Genomic DNA, 20,398 nt, shown 5'->3' on the forward strand with positions numbered 1-20,398 from the left:
TTTGCTTTTTCCACAGCTCTTGAATTGCTTCATGAGAGACGACCCCGACGCTTTTAAAATACATATTCAATTTCCACTTTCCTACTTCCTAAACCAATAGAGCCTCAGCAGTGAGACAAAGAGTAACTGTGAAATTGAAAAAAAAATGTATTTTAAAAAGCTGTATCACATTATTGTGGTTTCTATGGCATATAAAAACAGCTACTAACACACTTTATACCCTACTACACAGACACTTGCACATTCGTATCTACTGATACGCTATTTGCAATAGCTAGAGAAAGAAATCACCCTATAAATCCACCAAGAGATGAATGGGTAAGAAAATATAGAGCACATATACACAGTAAAATATTACTAGACTGTGAAGAAAAATAAAATCATAAAATGTGCAAAATAGATGAAACTGGGCGGGGGGGGGGGGGGAAGTATACCAAATAAGGAAACTCAGGCCCAGAAAGATAAATGCTGTTTTCTCTCATATGCAGATCCTGCCTTCAAATCTTCTCTTCTGTGTGTTCACCTTGGAACACAAGTGGGGGTCAGAAAACTAGATAGAGGCCTTTGGAAGGATGCTTACAAGATGAGAGATCATATATTATAGGTAAAACTACCGTAGGGAAGTTGGATACTCAGGAAAGAAAGAGAGGGAGTTGAAGTATGGAGGAAGCCAGGAGTGGAGGTAGGGCTAACCCAGAACGATGTATTAAAAAAACCACATAGGAGTCCACAAATCTCACAACCCAGCTAGAAGATAATAATTGAAGGGACCACAGAACACATGTGAAATTAAAAATGATGTGTGGGTGGATAATCCTGAGAGTTAGTGAGTTCCGTGCAGATGAGGGCAAGGGTCAGGGAGAAAATCAGTATGGAGTGGGTTAACCAAAACTAAGGCTATATGAAAAACCTATGGAAACCTATTAATTAGTAAGCTCGTTTCCAAACACAACTTAAAAAAAAAAAAGTTAAAATGGAATACCCTGCATTTAATGGACTTTGGCTTGCAGAGTGCATGGATTATTTAGTAAAAACTGCAGTGCAAGCCACAGGATGCCTCCCTACAATTTACTGATCAGAGAGACCCCAGTGGTGTGAGAAGCAGCACAGACTACTGTCTTTGCCCTTACTGTTCCCTTAACTGTGCTCTTATCCTCATTATGTATGAGGACTTACTGGGCGGAGAGACCCTACTGATGAAAACACTTTAGCTGTCACACAGAGAAACCAATCAAAACATGTTCAAGAAGTTTCCTGCCTGAAAGCCAGCTTTCAAAATCTGTAAGGTGCTACACAGGCTGCTAGGAGAGAAAGAACATCAATGATCTTACCCAGGACTGGACCCTGCATGTTGCAGAACTGACCTGTCAGACGAGATGTGCCCTAAGGTACAACAGTGGCACAACTGTTATGGGGTAAGTAATAACTTTCTGACTGGATTTCAGTCCTGCTCCATTAAATGAAATGTCTTTTCTGGTACTGTAATCTCAGTCAAAAGCCCATGGTTAGGAGGCAAGTGGTCCTGTATAGAACCCTCTACTGTTATTTTCTAGTGCTTTCTAAATATTTGTGTTTATATGTTTATACCCATGGACCCTGGCTGCTCTTAAGTCACAGAAGCTTCTTTTCAGTGGTCAGCAGTCAATTGAGAGATACATAACTACTCAAAGTGCCAAGAATCTAGGACTGAGTGTTCAACCCTCAACAGGATATCTACAATAACATCCCCTAACCTCTACACAGAGAGGGGAGGGGCTGGTAAGATAACTCAGAAGTTCAGCAGGCAAAGGTGTGTGCCACCAAGCCTGAGGATCTGATTTTGAGGGCTGGGACCCACATGGTGAGAACCAACTTCTACTAGTTGTCCTCTGACCCCTGCATCCACCTGCACAAAATGAACTCATGTATACATGAACACATACAAGCACACATAGAAAGAGAAGAGACTTTTACTGCCTTAAGTATATTTTCATAATCTATCATTCATAGGATGCTCGGGTCATATATATTCTTATAATACAAAATGCTGGAAGAACTCTTGCCTTCCGTTATATAACTGTAAAAGTTATCTGTTTAAAGTTGTTCAATTTCTAATGTACATTTATTTCCTATTAACACCTGGAAGTCACTAGGTAGCATAACTGACGTGAAGACAGCTCAGCAAGCACTTACTGGTTCAGCCGGACGTCAAGAATGAAGGATGCTCCAAAGGCATCCACCTGGAAGCTTGCCTTGTCCACGTGAGTCAGCTGCAATATCAAAAAGGCAAAGTGCATTTAGTCGTCAGCCTGGTGATCAGATGTCAGCACTTCTTATAATCATCCTGAAAGGCTCATAGTATCACAGCAAGAAAGAAATTCAACAAGGAGGATAAGAGATGGCGTATTAAAGCAAAACTTTGTACCTTCTTGGAAGCCAAGCATTCACCAATCCAAAGTTAGTTACCGTCCAATCCAGGGGACAAGGGCTCTACTTGGCTGCTTTGTCTCGAAACACTGCATAGCCAACTTTACTTCATTAAACTTATTCTCTAATTTATGAGCAGCTCTTTTAAAGCTCAGCTTTATATCTTCAAAAAGCAAACTGTGTTTCATTCAAGAGTAAAATAAGACAGCAAATATTATCAATTTACAAGGAAGACATTTAAACTAAATTAGAAAACTCCTTCCTCATCAAACTTCTAGTGCATACTTTTAAAATAGCATTACAGTTCTAGCTTTTGAAATCTAATTTCACCGAAGCTGCCACATCTTTCTAAGAGCAAATTTAAACCGTTGTACGTACTGAGAATGCCATCCCCCAAATGTTTCTAAGACAAAAATAATCACTGTTCACTCTGCCATCCTATGAACTCTGCCAATCAGCAGGAGCTCTAAATTTTGATCATGTTAATATCTGCATATTGAGTGATCATGAGAATAACTGAAAATAAAATAAAAAAAAAACAGCCTATTCCATTTCACTCCTCAATACCAACAGTGGTTACCTCTAAGCCGTAGGCTATGGGCTCCCAGATTTTTATTGTTGTTACTGTTCTGTTTATATGTTTGTGTGCTCTTGGATTCTAAATTTTCTAAAACCAAGTGCTTAATTTCCTAAAATAAGTATGTCTAATTGCTACTATAAGGAAAAACAATGAAGGTTATCATAGAGCCAAACCCACCTCAGCAGCCTCCCACAGTAAATGCGGCTGACGGTGTTGTTCCGTGAGAACCAACACATGGGAAGGGGCAGTGAGGAGCTGCAAGCAGCCCTGGACTAAACATTCAGTGAATGCAGGACTGGGTGAAAAGAGAGGGTCTAACGAGCCATCATAAACCTTTCCAGAGCAGTGAGATGATTCTATTGAACAGTATCTGAGAGAACATGGGCCGGACAATCCTCCTCTAACGCTGAAGACAAGGCGCTCAGACACCGCCAGCCTCATCAGTCAGTCAGACCTAACGCCTCTCGCTCTTCTCAACTAACTCCAACTACCACCAAGCCCTGGCTTCCTTTCTTTTACCACAGTCCTTGGAGTCACACCTTACAACTCTTTGTTCTGTCGAAAATCCTTGCTGCACATTTGCTGCTATACCAAAGGTGCCCATCCCATCCCTACATTTTGAGAAGTTCCACGACTGCCTCCCCGCCCAGCCCAAGCACACTGCTCCCACCCTCACAAGCACCTCGCTACACCTTATCCACACTGACTTCTTTCGTGTACTCTGCCATTCAAAAGAACAACATCTCTGACTCACTACTTCTACTGAGAGCTTTTCTGCACCAGATCCCTGACCTAGGTGGTTTCCTGAAAGCAACCTTATCTGAATTTCAGGACCCAGGTCAGTACCCACGCCCCCTAGAAACTGCCAAAGAGTTCCTAATAGGAGGCCACAGACCCGACTGACTTAGACAACAGAGATTTCCTTATTTACGATTCTGGAGGATGGATGTCCATGGACAAAGGCTAGCAAGTTCAGTTTCTCCTAAGGCCTCTTTGTGGCCTCACCAGGTCCTTGCACAGCCCCGGTGTGTGCATTCTCGGAGTCACTTCTTCATCTGAGGAAAGGAGTCCTCATGGATTAGGGACTCCTAGCCTAATAGCCTCATTTAACCTGAATCTCCTCCTTTAAAGCCCTGTCTTTGTGTCTTTGTGTACAATGACACTGGAGGGGACAGCTCCAGTACGTGAGTTTTCAGGGAGCAAAACTGACTCCACAACACTCCGTTTCCAGTCTTCCATCTCTCTCCTCAGTGCAGGTCAGGATGATATCAGAGCTGAGGTGCTGGCCAGCGTCAGGAACTCACTCACTGCTTCCCGAGTGGCTCCCTGGGAAGCTGAGATCAATTACCTGGCTGCACAAGTGAACAATGATACAACTACAAATTGTCTGCTTGCTAGACGCAGTCTTCCCATTAGGCCAGCCCTCTCTGGATGGCATGTCGATAGACAATTTATTTTCTGCCTAAAAGCTCTTTGGGTTGCCTAAAGCACTAAGATGGTGTTTTGGTAACAGCATAAGGAAAGCCCCACTTACCAGAACCAGTATCTCAATTAAAATGAACCTTTCTCCCTCCACTCTTCCCAGACCATTGTGTGACTATAATAGCTTTTCCCCCCACAGTCACCTCTGAATTAGAAATATTTACATGGTAAATCTTTGGTGAACAGGCTACATCAGGAAGTTAGCTCAGTCCAAGTACATCAAAGATCTCAACATAAAACCAGACACACTAAATTTGTTAGAAGAAAAAAGTGGGGGAAGAGCCTTGAACTCATTGGCACAGTTGACAACTTCCTGAATAGAACACCAATAGCTCAGGCTCTAAGATCAACAATTAATAAATAGGACCAAGACAGCCTTCAGACTGGGAAAAGATCTTCACCAACCCTACATCTGACAAAGGGCTAAAATCCAAAATATATAAAGAGCTCAAGATATTAAACACTACCAAACCAAATATTCCAATTAAGAAATGGGGTTCAGACCTAAACAGAATTCTCAACAGAGGAATAGCAAATAGCTGAGAAACGCTTAAAGAAATGTTCAACGTCCTTAGTCATCAGAGAAATGCAAATCAAAATGACTCTGAGATTCCATCTTAGACCTATCAGAATGGCTAAGATCAAAAACTCAAGTGACAGCACATGCTGGCGAGAATGTGGAGACAAGGAACACTCCTCCATTGTTGCTAGGAGTGCAGACTTGTACAACCACTTTGGAAATCAATCTGGCACTTTCTCAGAAAATTGGGAATAGTGCTACCTCAAGACCCAGCGATTCTACTCCTTGGCATATACCCAAAAGATGTTCCATCACACAAGGACATCTGCTCAACTATGTTTATAGCAGCCTTATTCATAATAGCCAGAATCTGGAAACAACCTAGATCTCTTTCAGTTGAAGAATGGATAAAGAAACTATGGTACATTTACACTATGGAATACTACTCAGCTATTAAAAACAAGGAAATCTTGAAATTTGCAAGTAAATAGATGGAACTAGAAATGATCATCCTGAATGAGATAACCCAGATGCAGAAAGACACACATGGTATGTACTTACTTGTAAGTGGATATTAGCCCTACATAGATGCCCTCTGAGAGTCTTCACTTAGGAAGGGATCAGAACAGATGTTGGGACTTGGTATTGGACTCCAGGTGAGAGTGGAATGGAAGAATGGGGAGATAGGAAGACCCAGAGGGTCCAGGAGCCCCACAAGAAGACCATCAAGCCTGGTGGATCTGAACCCAGGGGGACATGAACAAACTGCTGTACCAACCAAGGACAATGGGTGCAGTAAATCTAGACTCCCTATTCAGATCTAGCCAATAGACAGCTCATTTTCCACGGTTGTGTGGAAAGTGAGGACTGCCTCTAACATGAACTCTGGTGCCCCCTATTTGATCACTTCCCCTTGGTGGGAAGGCCTGTTGGCACACAGAGGAAGGGGAAGCAGGCTATCCAGATGAGACCTGACAGGCTGTGGTCATATAGTCGGGGAGGAGGTCCCCTTCTGTCAGAGGTCTAGGGAAGGGGAATAGGGCAAAGGGGGAAGGGGAAAATGAAAAGGTACAAGTGAGGGGACAGCAATTGGGATGTCATATGAATAAATTATTTTTAAAAATAAAAATAAATAAATAAATAAATAAAAACAACTCATATGAAACAAAAAAAGAAAGAAAAGAAAGTAGAGAGCAGAGCAATATGAAGTTGGTATGATGGCCAGGAAATACGGGCAACCTCCAGAAACTAGAAAAAAAACAAGGAACAAATGTCCCTAAAAGCCTCCAAAAGGTTGAGACATCAAGATAGCTCAGTGGTTTAGGGTACTTTTGAGTTTCAGACCAAACCAATGTGGACCTGGCCTCCCAAGTTCTCCTAGAATTCCTTGGTCCCTGCCTGGTGCAGAGTGTGGCTGGCATACCCTGCCCTCTATCTACCCTGCACTTTGCAGCCCAGGGGCAGGGGCTTCCCTTCACTATATGATCCAGATATTTTGGAGCCCCCCACCACCACCACTTGCTCTTTCATTCCTCCCCTTCTTACCCCCCACCTGCTCTATGTGCATGGACTTCTCTCTCTCTGTCCCCCTCCCCCTCCATGGCAGCTGAGAGCCACTTCCAATAAACCTGCATTTAAATACGATAAATTCTTCTTGCAGTTAACTCATTCCAGCATTTCAATCAGCTCCAGGGAAAATTAAGCCTTACCCAGCCCAGCAGGCCAGGCCAAGCCAGACACATGGGGCCACTCCCTTTACCTTTCTTTCTCCACCTGATCCAATTGATCATCTTCCTCCATCTGGAAACCCAGGAGGAGTTGAGTACCCAACCTGGTGACCCAGGGCCACATGGGGACAGCTTCTGTCCTCCTATTTCCCTCTCCACCTGGCCCATCCCCCAGCTGATGCCAAGAGGTACCAGGTGGCTCTTCCAGGGAACAGAACCCCTTGGACTTGCTCCGCCAAACCATGGCCACACCAGAATCAGTGTGCCCTGAAGAAGTCTTTGATCTGGAGGAGCCTTTTCTTTCGGGGCCATCTGATCATAGGTAACCCCTGCCCAAACTGTCAGATCCCAGAGTACTAAACTGGGACACTACTTCCAGGACCTTGGGATTCCAGCAAAGGCTGCTAAGATGCGTGCCACTGTGTCTAAGCCTCAATTCTTTCCAAACTGCATCTGTCCACACTTTGGGGAACTGCGCTCTTGTCTCTTCCCCCTCCTCCACATCCTGAGGCTACTCTCTGCACATGCAGCTGTAGGTCCTGCCTGGCGCCCCGATCCCACCCCTCCCATCCATGCATGGTCTCAGAGGGCTGTCGTGGCAGTGGCAGTACCAGCACCAGTGACAGATTTTAAATCAGCCCACTGTGACAACTGACAACATGTGGATGGTTGCCATGTTGACTTTGGGATGAAGAAGGTGAAGCCATGGCTTCACCACCATCTTGACTGAGGGCAGTCACATGACTGGAAGCCATCTTTGTTATGGGAAAGTCATGGCTTCACCACCATCTTTATTAATGCATCTTATTACCAGATGCATTCAGTACCTCGCTAAAAGCCAAATATAACTTCTCTGCTTAGTTTAGCTGCTTGAAAAACTAAGCCATGCATAAAAGGTACTTAATTTTAATATTACTAAAGCTACAAAATTATTACAAATTGTTAAGGATAATTAACAAATGCAAGTTAATAGTCATCTTATAATGATCAAATCTTTCAATGTGCTCCGAAGTATATTTGAGTCATGCTGAGAATTGATGTAGTTAATTGCAAGATTAAGCTTTATCTAAACAAAGTTTGTTTAGCTCAGTTTTACTTAAAAGACTATTGTCCTCAAACCATAACTTTGTCAGAAAATCTGCAGACTATGGCATGTAAGTGTTTATGAAAAAGCTCACTATGACAGAGACCCCAGCTTCTACTGGTGACCCCAAGGCCGCCAAGAAGATATGGGCACAACAGAGGGCTCCACCTGGATTATGGTACTCTAACCACTGGACAAGACTGCCTCAATGCCTCACCTGCTGTTAAGGCCCTGCATGAATTGTGGGCAAACAGGACACCCAGGGACTTGACTGTCTCATTTTGCCTAGACATAATAAAGTTGGTCATTCTCCAAAGTTCTTCCTCCACAGAAAGGCCTCCCAGATTTGCCAGGTCTGGTAGCCACAACAAAGACAGTGACACCACAGGAGCCTACTGGGAAGACCATCTAGGGAATGGGTAAGTCTCTGCCATATTAATTAAAACAGGCTGTTTGGAGTATACTTCCTGCAGTAATTTATCCTTCTCAGGTCTCTGGTGGCTTTGAGGATCAGTTTAATGACCAAAAAAAAAAAAAAAAAAAAGGCCTCAGCTGCCTTCTCAGCAGAGTGTAAAGTTTATGTAAGGTCTGAGGATCGAAGAAAGTGTGTGAGGGTCTGACAAGGTATTTTAAGGTCAGTAAATGCAAGTTACAAAGGTAAGCTTCTAAGAAGGTGCTTGAGGGTCTAAGAAGGTGTTTTAAGGTTGGTAAATGGAAGTTATGAACGCTGGCGGTAATGCTAACATATCTAAAATTTGTCTCATTTGGAAACTTAAAAAGATTCTTGTAAGGGAAGCCACTTGAATCCACAGGTCAAATGGACTCCAGATAAGCCCTGTACACTAACATCTGTTTCCCTACCTGCCCATCCCCGGGTGTGGGATCTCCTCTCCTCTCCCTGGTTTTAGGACACCCTCTAACCCAATCAGTTTCAAACATCCCCAAACTCCTTCACTTTATCTTCTGCCCCTAATATATATCCGTTCCAGGATCCTGTTAGGGCCAGGTGCTTCTGCCAGAGCTGCATCCAGAACGCAAGGGCTTCATCTTTACCAAGCAGCAGATGGTCTCACAGATCCTGGACAGCAAGTAGCACAGCCTGCTTTTCCTACACTTGGCCAACATTCCAGCCTTTTGCCCACCCCACCCCCATATCGATGCCCCAATGCCACAGGAAGCAGTCATAGATGAATAGGCCATCCCTTATTCATTTTTTATCAACAGAAGGCTGGGCTGTTGGGTTTCAGAGCATACCAAAGTGGACCTGGCCTCCCAGGTACTTGTGCCAAGCTTGTTGACCTGAGTATAATCCTTGGGACCCACATGGCAGGGGAAGAGGCCATCAAGTTATCCCCTGACCTCTGTGCACACTTAAAAATGGATTGAAACGAAATGCCTCCCAAAGGAACACAGAATAGACAATGCTTTCCAGTTAGCTTTATAAGATCCTCTAGAACTATAAGACTGTATTTTGTTTTTGTTGTTGTAAGACACTATGTTTTGAGTAATGTGTTATTACCATAATAAGGATTTGATTGATACAGGGTCCCTAGTACTGCTTTTGAACAGTTAGAAAAGCAGCTACAATATGTTCACAGAACCAGCATTACATGTCATTTTTCTCCATAGCTGGGATAAAATTAAAGTATCCACAACAGCAGGACTGACACTTATGAGAACACAAGGATCAAATTCTACATGCAGGCCTTCAGAAACTATGAGTCCATTTTCTGTTGCTAGACCAAAACACATGTCACTGGGTAATGAGTAAAAATGTAGATTTACAGCCCGGTGTGGTAGTGCATGCCTTTAATCTCAGCACTCAGAGAGGCAGAGACAGGTGGGTCACTGTGAGGTCGAAGCCAGTCTGGTCTACAAAGTGAATCTAGGACAGCCAGGGCTAAACAGAGAAAACCTGTCTGGGGGGTGGGGAAATACACACACACACACACACACACACACACACACACAGGGGAATATACACACACACACATGGGGGAATACACACACACACACACACACACACACACACTTCACAACTCTGATGGCTGAAAAGTCCAAGTGGCTGGACACTGCATTCTCCAGAAGGAATCCTGGCTGCAACATGTGGTAATGATGAAGGAAAGGATCCTCTGAGAATACAACCAAACCGTATCCAGCTACAATACCAACAAACCAAACCTGCAGTAAGATAATGCAAGCATGGTATCTTCGTGTCCTGTGTGGTGGTCCAGCATTCAGAAGCTGACATCCTATGTCTGGTACATAAGCAACCCAAAGAGAAGAAACGGGTACTTTTTAGGTTGCACTGCAGAAGGAATACACTAAGAATTACGGTGGAGTCCTACAGCATTAGCAGCCCCGCTAGTTACTCAGCAGTATTAATCGGATCAGCCTCAACTTTAGCCTTAGGCCTTGCTTTCTAAAGCGGAAAGAAATCAAAGAGTTTGAAAAGAGAAAACTAGTGTAGTACAGTACTTTCCCATGAGGGAGGAGGCGAAAGGAGCTAATGTATGCTACCAACTTATTAATTTTACACTGAAATAAAAGTGAGGGATATCAGAAGTCCTGGGTATGGCTCAGTGGGTAAGTGCATTCTTCCATCGAGCAAGGTGCTGTTCTCAGTCCCCAGGACGCCCTCCCCACCTAAAAGGAGGAGGAGGAGGAGGAAGCAACAATGACTACATCCGAGGGGCATTTGGTTAAAAAAAACTATCATAATGCACTTCAAATTATTATGTAAGAACAATTTTATACCCAGTTTTTCATTTCTTATTTTAAAAGCTGTTGAACACGTCAGTATTTCAGAGTAGTATTGAAAAGACTCCTAGAACTCAAATAATAGCATAGTTTTATCTTACAAGCAGGAAGACTGAGGCACCAATGGGCAAAAGTCATTTCCAAGTGCAGCATTTGGTGGCAGGCCAGACATCCAGCTGGCACTCTATGGCTTGGAGGTACGGCAGGTTTGCATGATTCCTAGTGGGTGATAATTATGACAGAAATATCTTTAGAGACATGAGAGACATGCTCTGAGCTGCACCTTTTAGAGGCTATAAAAAGAAGAAAATCAAACGTGAAAAATAAGCTTTAGACTTCCACTTTAGAATTGTGTTTTCATGAGGCAAGTCAATATTACCTCATCTGACACACGAAACATGTTCTAAGACCAATCCAATTACAAGATTAGAAACTGAGAACTACAGTTAAAAATATAAATGGATATCCATTTTTCAATGAATAGATGACATAGGTATGACAAAATATGGCTAACAATTTATAGAAGTTGTGAAACAAAAGACACAGAAGGAAAAATGCAATAATGCATTTTCAAACTATCCAGATGGCAAGAAATCTTAATAAATCAGTGTAATTACATAAGGTTAATTTTAATTTCTAATTTCAAAAATGAATCATAAAATTACAGGACCCGAGGAACCCGATGTGATCTCCAGATTGAGCCCTGCTTATTATTCGCAGAAGCATCGGAACTTTAAATACGAAGTTAATATAACACCACGTTCCCTATAAACTCAGCTCCTTGGCAGCCTGTTTTTTCCTCTTGACGTTGTCTAGAGTCAGCAAACCAGAGCCAACCTACATATGGCAGAGGTTACAATTTAATTTTTCAAGACTGCCTTTATTAGCAACTTTTTGAAAAGTAAACTGACACTAAAAAATTCCTGGTAAAATAAGATGGGATTCCAGGAAATCCAGTATCCTCAATTTACTAAAAGACAAACTACCAATAGCAAGTGACACTTGTTTGTATTAGCCCTATTTTGACATCATAAAAATTAGTCTTTCTTTTGCCCAACTCATTATTCCATTGTCTCAAGTAAACTTTTGTCAGAGGTCTGAAACTTAAAACTCAGATTCACCAAAACTGCTATTTTTCACTATAGCATTTGCATAGCCGGGCAGCTAAGATATGAGAACAATTGTGCTGCACGGCATTAGCTAGGAGAGTATGCTAGCACAACATGCATGAGATACAAGTGATATTGCTCATATTTCTGTACTGATGACTGATAAATACAGCTTTTTTCTGTCTGCCCAATTCAATCACACCCATAGATCTTATAAGCTCTGCTATATACTGCATCTAACTTATACATTATCTCTAACCAGCCATCTGCATTACTCTTGTGAAAATCAAAATAGTGCCTGGCAGTACGTCGCTTAAAACAAATGAAACAAACAAAACAAAAAATGATATCAAGAATGAACTTTATAGAGGGTGGCGGGCTGGCAGGCACCAATGCCTGTTTGTGAACTATGAAGAGAAGCAGAACTGGTGACCCAAGGATGGTGAGGAGCAGCCTGATGTGAGCAGCCTATGCTAAGCCCATGGCCCTGCCTTAGCAGGGGTCCGTGTCTATGTCCATGGCCCATGTTACCTCCATGGTCGGGGCTGCCACCTGGGGCCTTGTTGATACCTGAGGGCTGGGCTGAGCTGGCCCTGCCCCTTGCCTAGGTGGTGCGGGAGAGCTGGCCCTGATGGTGTGGGAAAGAGAGCTGGTCCTACTTCTCACCAGCCTTGAGGTGGCTTGGCCTCTAGAGAGGTGACCCTTACTTGTCAAAGCAGAAGAGCTGGTCACAGTGGTATGAGTGCAGGAGAGCTGGTCTGACCCCTCACCTGGAGAGCTGGCCGTGGTGTTTTGGGCACTGGAAAGCTGGCAGGCTACCCAACGTAGGCCCAGATACAGTGTTTTGAGTTGGCCCACCCCACTTCCTATCACATTTATGAACTGCCAAAAAAGGAGAAGGGGCCAGTCGTACAGATCCAAAACTACAGGATCTGTATGGCACAGGGTAACAGCAAGATATTGGAGAAGATTCTCAGTGAGGATCCAGTATTGATAGTGTAGCAGAAGCCAGAGGCCTAGAACAAGACCACTGACTCACTGTAATGAACATTTCCAAGTAAAGCTGTTTGGGTAAAAAGAGTATCCACTGTGACACACTGCAGCTTCTACAGCGAGAAGTGTGTGTGTGTTTGTTTGTTTGTTTAATTTTCATTTATTTTGTTTGTTTTCTTTTGGTGAGAGGTTACAAATGTAAGGGGCAGATATAAAGGGACTAGGAAATTGATAGGTTTGGGGTGAATAATGTGAAATTCACAACGAATCAATTTTTTAAAAATTTTTTTTTCAAGAATGAACTTTAAAGACCTAATCTGGGTTGAAATCCTGGTTCTTTCATTTACAAGTGAATAAACTGGAGCACATCTTTTAGAGTTTCTGAAAGAGCAAAAGCAATAATGTACATTTTGTGGACTTGTTACAAGCCAGAGGGTCCGTTCAGTCTTTAGTGTTTTAACCATAGGAATTCATGGGGATACAAACATGAGTGAGATGTGATCCTTCCACCCTTCCCACAAAAATATCTCACAGTCAAAAGCTACCAAATAATTAGGAAATATGTGTATGCGCCATAATAATATGAGCTACAACAGTAGCCCCCCTTGCCTCCCCGCACTGTAGCCAGAGATGACTCAGTGCTCCTCAGACTGAGAAAACAGGATAACACACCATGTAAAAAGACCAACAAAAGTACAAAAACTCGGGTACAGTCAGCACAAGGAAATCATGAGAAATGCTGGAATGTAGTGAGACAGTATGAGGAATCAGATATGGAAGGTCAGGCAGAAACTGCAGGCATGGAGGAACATCAACATTGGCCACATACTGATTTCTCACTAAGAAATCTTTCATGAATGCACCTAAGCCTATGCTGTGGACTCTGAGATTCAGGGTTTTTGTTCTACAGCGAACCCAAGGGTGATAGCATCTTTGACAATGGTAACGTGTGAACCTAAAGTATAGCTAGATAGAAAATCACTGTTCTAAAGAAGTCTAAGAAATGCACTGTTTATCCCAAGAAGACTAAGAAATGGATGTTAAGGTCTTTGTAATAGTAGGTATTCAATATATTTCCCATCCCTTTCCTTTACTATTTATGAACAGCAATAACAAAAGTTCACCACTGAAATCTGATGATCCAACATCTACTTACTGGTTTCCTACATACAAGTTATTGTTTTCTGGAGACTGAGTTTCACTATATATAAGTAATTGGCTTTTGTACTTGCTATGTAGTCCGTGGTTGAAGGAATCAGCCCCCTTAAGGACCTCCATTAAGGTCAAAGTCTGGGAAAATGTAAAAGTCAATCTACCCAGTCCTCCCTTAAGGACTCCCATTAAGGCCAAACAAAGCATGTAAATTTCTAGAGGGTCCAGCTTGAACCAAGGACAGACAGATATCAGATCAGTGTGTGTGTGTGTGTGTGTGTGTGTGTGTGTGTGTGTGTGTGTGTGTGTGTGTGTGTGTGTATCAGGGACAGAAAAAACCTTGAAGAGTCCAACTTGACTCAAGGCCTCAGTCTGTGCTCAGGGTCCAGCTGGACTCAAAGACAACCAGCTGTGTTTAAAATTTCCACTATCCCTCCCCAACTAAAAAAGTTCCTAAACACCTCCTGTGACTGCTTCAACCAATCTTTTCCATAGGTCAACTTGTCCCTCCACTCATTATCCAACCACGAAACACCAAGACTTGCCAGGCGTGGTGGCGCACGCCTTTAATCCCAGCACTCGGGATGCAGAGGCGGGCAGATCGCTGTGAGTTCGAGGCCAGCCTGGTCTACAAAGTGAGTCCAGGACAGCCAAGGCTAACACAGAGAGACCCTGTCTCGAAAAACCAAAAAATAAATAAATAAATAAATAAATAAATTTTAAAAAATTTTTAAAAAAAGAAACACCAAGACTTGTAACTCCTTGCTTGCAACTTTTCTGCCCAAATGCCAACCAACCACATACTGTAAATCTCATTTCTTTGTCTAAAACCTATAAAAGGTCCATGCCTCTGCTTCTCAGGGTCTGGAGCTTGAAAGAGCTGGACAGACCCCATCGCAATGGCTCAATAAATTCCTATTCCTATGCATCTGCATCGGCAACGGACTCCGTCTCTTAGTGGGGACTCCGGGAATAGACTAGAGATCTCTCTAGAGGTCTCAGTCTTACATGGTGACTTCAAATTCACAGCAATATCCATGCTTCAGGCTCCATGCTGAGATTACAGGGGTGTAGGGCTACACTCAACTCTCCCACCATGCTGAGATTACAGAGGTGTAGCACAAGACACTCAACTCTCCCAAGTATTTCTTAAGGTAAAATACATATTCTTCTGAAAATTCTCTACCTACACCTTGTTTAGTTCAACCAAAAATGACAGAAGTTTTCAAGTTTTTATTTAAGGAAGAAAAGAAAAAGAGAAGTGGGAAACTGGTCACATTGTGGAGTCACACGAGGAACTCTTTGGTAAATATCATGGAGATTCTAATCTGTGCAATTTTACTTTTTAAAAAGGAAGCAAGTCTACTTTGTGGTAGACAGGATGCCAAGGTCCTTGTACAGATGTTTCTCAAAACCACTTAGCTCCTGTTCCTTTATTTCGACTTTTCCTTCCTCCTCCTTGCTTTCCAACTCAAACTTTAGTTCTTGTTGACTCTATTATGTTTTTTTTTCTTTTGAAAATATTTTAATGCGTCTGTTATTTTTGATAGATAATGTCAATACAGATTCCATAAAAATACAATATTTGGAGTAATGCTCATAAATGAGGCATGTCTCATATTGAATGAATTCTTTTTTAAATATATTTTATTAATTTATTCATATTACATTTCAATTGTTATCCCATCCCTTGTATCCTCCCATTCCTCCCTCCCTCCCATGTTCCCCTTACTCCCCTTCCCCATGACTGTGACTGAGGGGGACCTCCTCCCTCTTTATATGCTCATAGGGTATCAAGTCTCTTCTTGGATGTTTTTTTTTTAAACAACTGATGTAAGCATAATCTATTTTGAGGTTTTCTACCTGAGCACGAAGGTGATGTTGTATAGGTGTTGAATAAGATGACTTCTCAGAGGCATTCCCTGCATCTCTGAATGTCCCCTTCTGGGGCTGCTGACAGCCGTGGACTCTGTACCTTTCTGGATACTGAGGTCCTTTTTCTCCAGCGGCCCCTGTTCCAATAAGCAGGGGGCAGGGACTGTGCCGACCTGCGCTGGCACCAGCTCCTACTTTCTCATCTCCATTCAGGAAGCCAGGCAGCCTCATTACCTATTTATGCTTCAGCTATCTTCTGATAAATCAGTCTCTCAATCATCCTAGCCATTAGCTGCCCATTACTAGACCTTTAATCTCAGTCCTGAACAAAAAAGAAACCCGCTTACTCACATAATCCTGAAGGTCAGAGAAGACGTTTAAGATCCTTAGTAGCCTAGGAACAACACACCAATCCATAGTTACACTGGGCTGTAATTAAATCTCAGCGTAAAGAGCACTAAGAAAATCAGTAGACAAAATCCCTCAAGTGAATCAGGACAAAAAAAACGGATGTTCTTCCTCAGTGCAGGAAAGACTTGGGAGAAATGAGACAGGAGCAATTCCCAGCCCACAGTAGGCTTGACATTTGATTTAGAATGAAGTCAGGAAAACTTCCTACCTTCCACCTTCTTTTCACATATGCGAACTGAAAACAGCCATAATTACAGTGTTGTGAGAGAAACTTAAAAGGTTGAGTTTGCAGTGAAAAGGCTTGCTGCAGAGAGCAATGCAAGTAGTGAATGCTAAATAAAGACACGGGAAAAATCAGAGGAAAAAATATGAGTGAGCAGCTAAGCTACCACACTGTAAAATGAATAATTAGTCACTGAGCCCAGAAGCCAATAATTTCAAAAGCAAAGAGCTGCATCTGCCAGATAAGTTACAATCCATCCTGGACACAACAGCAGAAATGGGACAACTCCAAATAACAGAATTAAGAATGGTCAATTCTTCAGATCAGAATTATTCTGTCCCACTCTTCTGTCATTTTTCTTTGCTTGCTTCATTTCATCTTGCTTACAGATTCTAGAGGTGTCTGAGAATTAAGCTCATTTACAGTGAGGGGCTATCACCAGTGTTTGCAGAAAGAAAACTCAGGAATGTTGCTGAACAAAACTTTATGGTGACTAGTGCCAGCCATTCACCACACACCAATGCTACTACACTTCCTTTTTTTAATTTTAATTTTATTAATTTATTCAGAGTACAACTCAATTGTTATCCCATCACTTGTATCCTCCTGTTCATCCCTCCCTCCCGCTTTCATCCTATTCCCTTCCCCTAGGTCTATGACCGAGGGGGACCTCCTCCCCCACTATATGGTCATAGGCTATCAAGTCTCATCTTGGTAGCCTGCTTATTCTTTCTTTGAGTGCCATCAGATCTCCCCACCAAGGGGAGGTGGTCAAATATGGGGCACCAGAGCTCATGTCAAAGTCAGTCCATGCTCTCCACATAACTGTGGAGAATGTCTGTCCATTGGGTAGATCAGAGTAGGGGTTCAATGTTTACTATTGTATTGTCCTTGGTTGATGCAGTAGTTTGAGCAACGCCCCCCCCGGCCCCCGATCCACCCATCAAGATGTTCCTCTTGTAGGTTTCGAGGACCCTCTGGGTCCTTCTATTTCCCCATCTCCTATATTTCTCTTACCTAGAGTCTCAGTAAAATATCCTCACATCTATCCCAATCTCCTGGTAAGTGAAGACTTTTGTGGGACATGTCTTTTGGGCTAGTGTCCAATTATAAGTGAGTATATACCATGTGAGTCTTTCTGCTTCTGGGTTAACTCACTCAGTATGATCATTTCTAGTTCCATCCATTTGTCCACAAATTTTGGGATTTCCTTGTTTTTAATAGCTGGGTACTACACTTTTTTTAGGAAACAAATTTCTATGGGGCTAGCCTTTGCTCGCTCTTCTGTGGCTAGAAAATAAAGCTACATAACTTTAGAGGACTTCTTATGCACACACACACACACACACACACACACACACACACACACTAACCCTTAGAAGAATCACATTCTTTCTTTACTCCATAGCCCAACTGTCCAAAAGTTTCCCATGAATGTAGTCAAGAAAGAATTCAGAGCCAGGTGTGGTGGCGCACGCCTATAATCCCAGCTCTTGGGAGGCAGAGGCAGGTGGATCACTGTGGGTTCGAGGCCAGCCTGGTCTACAAAGCGGGTCCAAGACAGCCAAGGCTACACAAAGAAACGCTGTCTCGAAGAACAAAACAAACAAAATCAAAAACAAAAAAAGAAAGAAACAAACAAACAATTCAGGAAAAATTGTAGAAGGGCAAAACTTAAACTGGAGAAGAAAAATCATTGCAGTGGTCTATCCTCATCTACAGTGTCAATGGTATTCCCAGAGTGGCTTTTATCTATAGCCTCCCAGCAATGACCAAAAGTTTTCCTCTCTGTGATTCAAATGATAGAGCTCTAGAGACAAGGACCACTGCAAAATAGTGTGATGGAGACTGGTGGGATGAACACAATAGTCATCTAAACTATCCAGTTACCTCAGAAATGGAAAAAGAGAATGAAATATGTATGAAGGGTATATGTATGTGTATATGTGTATGTGTGGGAGAGTGAAGGAAGAGAGAGAGATCAGAATATCAACCATCTATAAAGAAAAGAAACAAAACGTGCCTTAAAAGCATGAACTTACTGAACACAGACAGCCAGGTAAGACATAGCAAAGAACTTGTACTGTAAAGTATGACATAAATCTACCCTTAAAATGTCATTAGTTGGGGCTGGAGAGATCATTCAGAGGTTAAGAGCACTGACTGCTCTTCCAGAGGTCCTGAGTTCAATTCCCAGCAACCACATGGTGGCTCACAACCATCTATAATGAAATCTGATGCCCTCTTCTGGAGTGCAGGTGTTCATGCAGGCATACATAATAAAAAAAAAATAATTAAATCTTTTTTTTTTTAAATGTCATTGGTGGCTTTCCACATACTACCAGCTAGCATCTCTAAGCTGCTTTGGAGAGTATTTCTTTACCATTACGTGAAAAGGAAACTGATGAATCTGTCTACTATATATGTTTGAAGTAAAACTTAAATATCAATAAGAAATTTTATTTTATATATACTAGATTAAACATTATCTGGCGTATAGTCTTTTCAAAGATTTTACCTCTCAAACTGTCTGAATCTAAAAATATTAATGAAGCCAGGCATGGTGGTACATGCCTCAAATCCCAGCATGAGGGAGGCAAGATAACAACCCAGGTTTGATGTGAGCCTAAGCTATACGGTGAGTTCCAGGAAAGCCTGTGCTACAGTGTGGGACCCTGTTTCAAAACAAACATACAAAATCCTACGTGAATAAAGATAGTAATGAATACAATGTCACAGCCATGCTGTCAAAGATCTAAGGAACAGCAAAAATAATAAAATTATTCAGTTGTATATGGATAAGTAAACTCTAGAAAGTAACTTTATTCACGATTTTATTATTTACTGAGCAAGTTCCTACTGGTATCTACCATAGGAAAATCAAGCTGGTCATTTAATCCTGAACAGTAAACACTTTCCCTGAAAGAGTGCAATGCATTTTAATAACACACTGAGTCTCAGTTCTCTCTCGAAGTAGGAAACACTAAGAAATACTGTACTCACAAGAAAACTCTAAAAATCACTTCATACCTCATGATGCTAGTGAGTGCATACCTGAGTGTACATGCACACAAATCCCTGCAAGAAAGGCAGGTAGCCAACTACATACCTGTATTTGAAAGAAGCGGATTCTATAGCTCGTTGAACTACAAAGAGCTGTAAATAAAAGGACTAGCTGGTGCTCTGGATGAAGGAAAGGTGAGCGCCTTCCTGAGGGGCTTCTAGTACTACTGCCATGAGCTCAGAGTCACAGGCAGATGCCCCACTAGCTCCGAAAGACATTGTCCTCTCAGGGCACAAAGCCCTAACCCTCATGATTCCCCATTAGCATCATGACCTCACTCCAGAATACACAAAGGGAATGAAACTGCTAAGTCTGACCACTCTTCACTTCTGGAATAAACTCAACCTGTAACAGAAACATTTTCATGCCCAAGGCTGGTGGGATTTGGCCACCATAGTGTCGGAAACAGAAAGTAAAACCAAACAGAACCATCAGGAGCCATGACCTCATTAGAGCAGGATGGTGAAACTGCTGAGCCCAGGCTGGACCGGAGCCATCTCCTCCCTCTGTGCAGAAGCCTAGCTTTAACAAAACTGCGCAAATGCAGGGTCTGAGATATTGCTTGCTGTCTTTCCAGTATGTGACCCAGGGCTCTGCATGTTTAGTGTTTTGCTACAAAGCTGAATAAACTATGCTCCCTAGTTCTTCCCTCTCCTAAGGGACAAATTAGAATAATGTTATGAGAACTCCATGCATATGACACACTGAGTTAAAGAAAGGGTTCCTATAGGAATCTTGATTCTTTTTTCAAAGGAAAAAGCCAAGTTTGGTTTTATGATAGTTTATTTCCTGTTGCTCTAAACAAATGAACATTTTAAAGTACAACAGAAGTCACCTTTCATTTAATTTATGAAATAATCCCTAAGGAGCATTTCTTCACTTCTCAAAACGGTGTAGGTAGTCTCTCTGTACCTCCCCCACTGAGTTTCTCAGAAACTGCCTCCTGGCAAAGGCTCCTGACTCAAACATTCCCCAGACCAGCATCCTCAGCAAACTGCTACTGCACCACCTC

The 20,398-nt window shown here is 42.3% G+C and overlaps 1 protein-coding gene across 20 annotated transcripts in view; it reads right to left on the reverse strand.

The window, feature by feature from the left end:
• ADAM22 (ADAM metallopeptidase domain 22) overlaps positions 1 to 20,398 on the reverse strand; it is a 215,659-nt gene that overhangs the window by 175,070 nt on the left and 20,191 nt on the right. For all 20 annotated transcript variants that reach the window (XM_084785430.1, XM_084785449.1, XM_084785443.1 and 17 more), the window contains exon 3: positions 2,173 to 2,249. In XM_084785430.1, the coding sequence (XP_084641556.1) occupies positions 2,173 to 2,249 (77 nt within the window). The remainder of the gene's footprint in view (positions 1 to 2,172; positions 2,250 to 20,398) is intronic.

The sequence above is a fragment of the Acomys minous genome (assembly GCF_964271855.1).
Source record: "Acomys minous genome assembly, chromosome: 6".
NCBI classification, from domain to species: Eukaryota; Metazoa; Chordata; class Mammalia; order Rodentia; family Muridae; genus Acomys; species Acomys minous.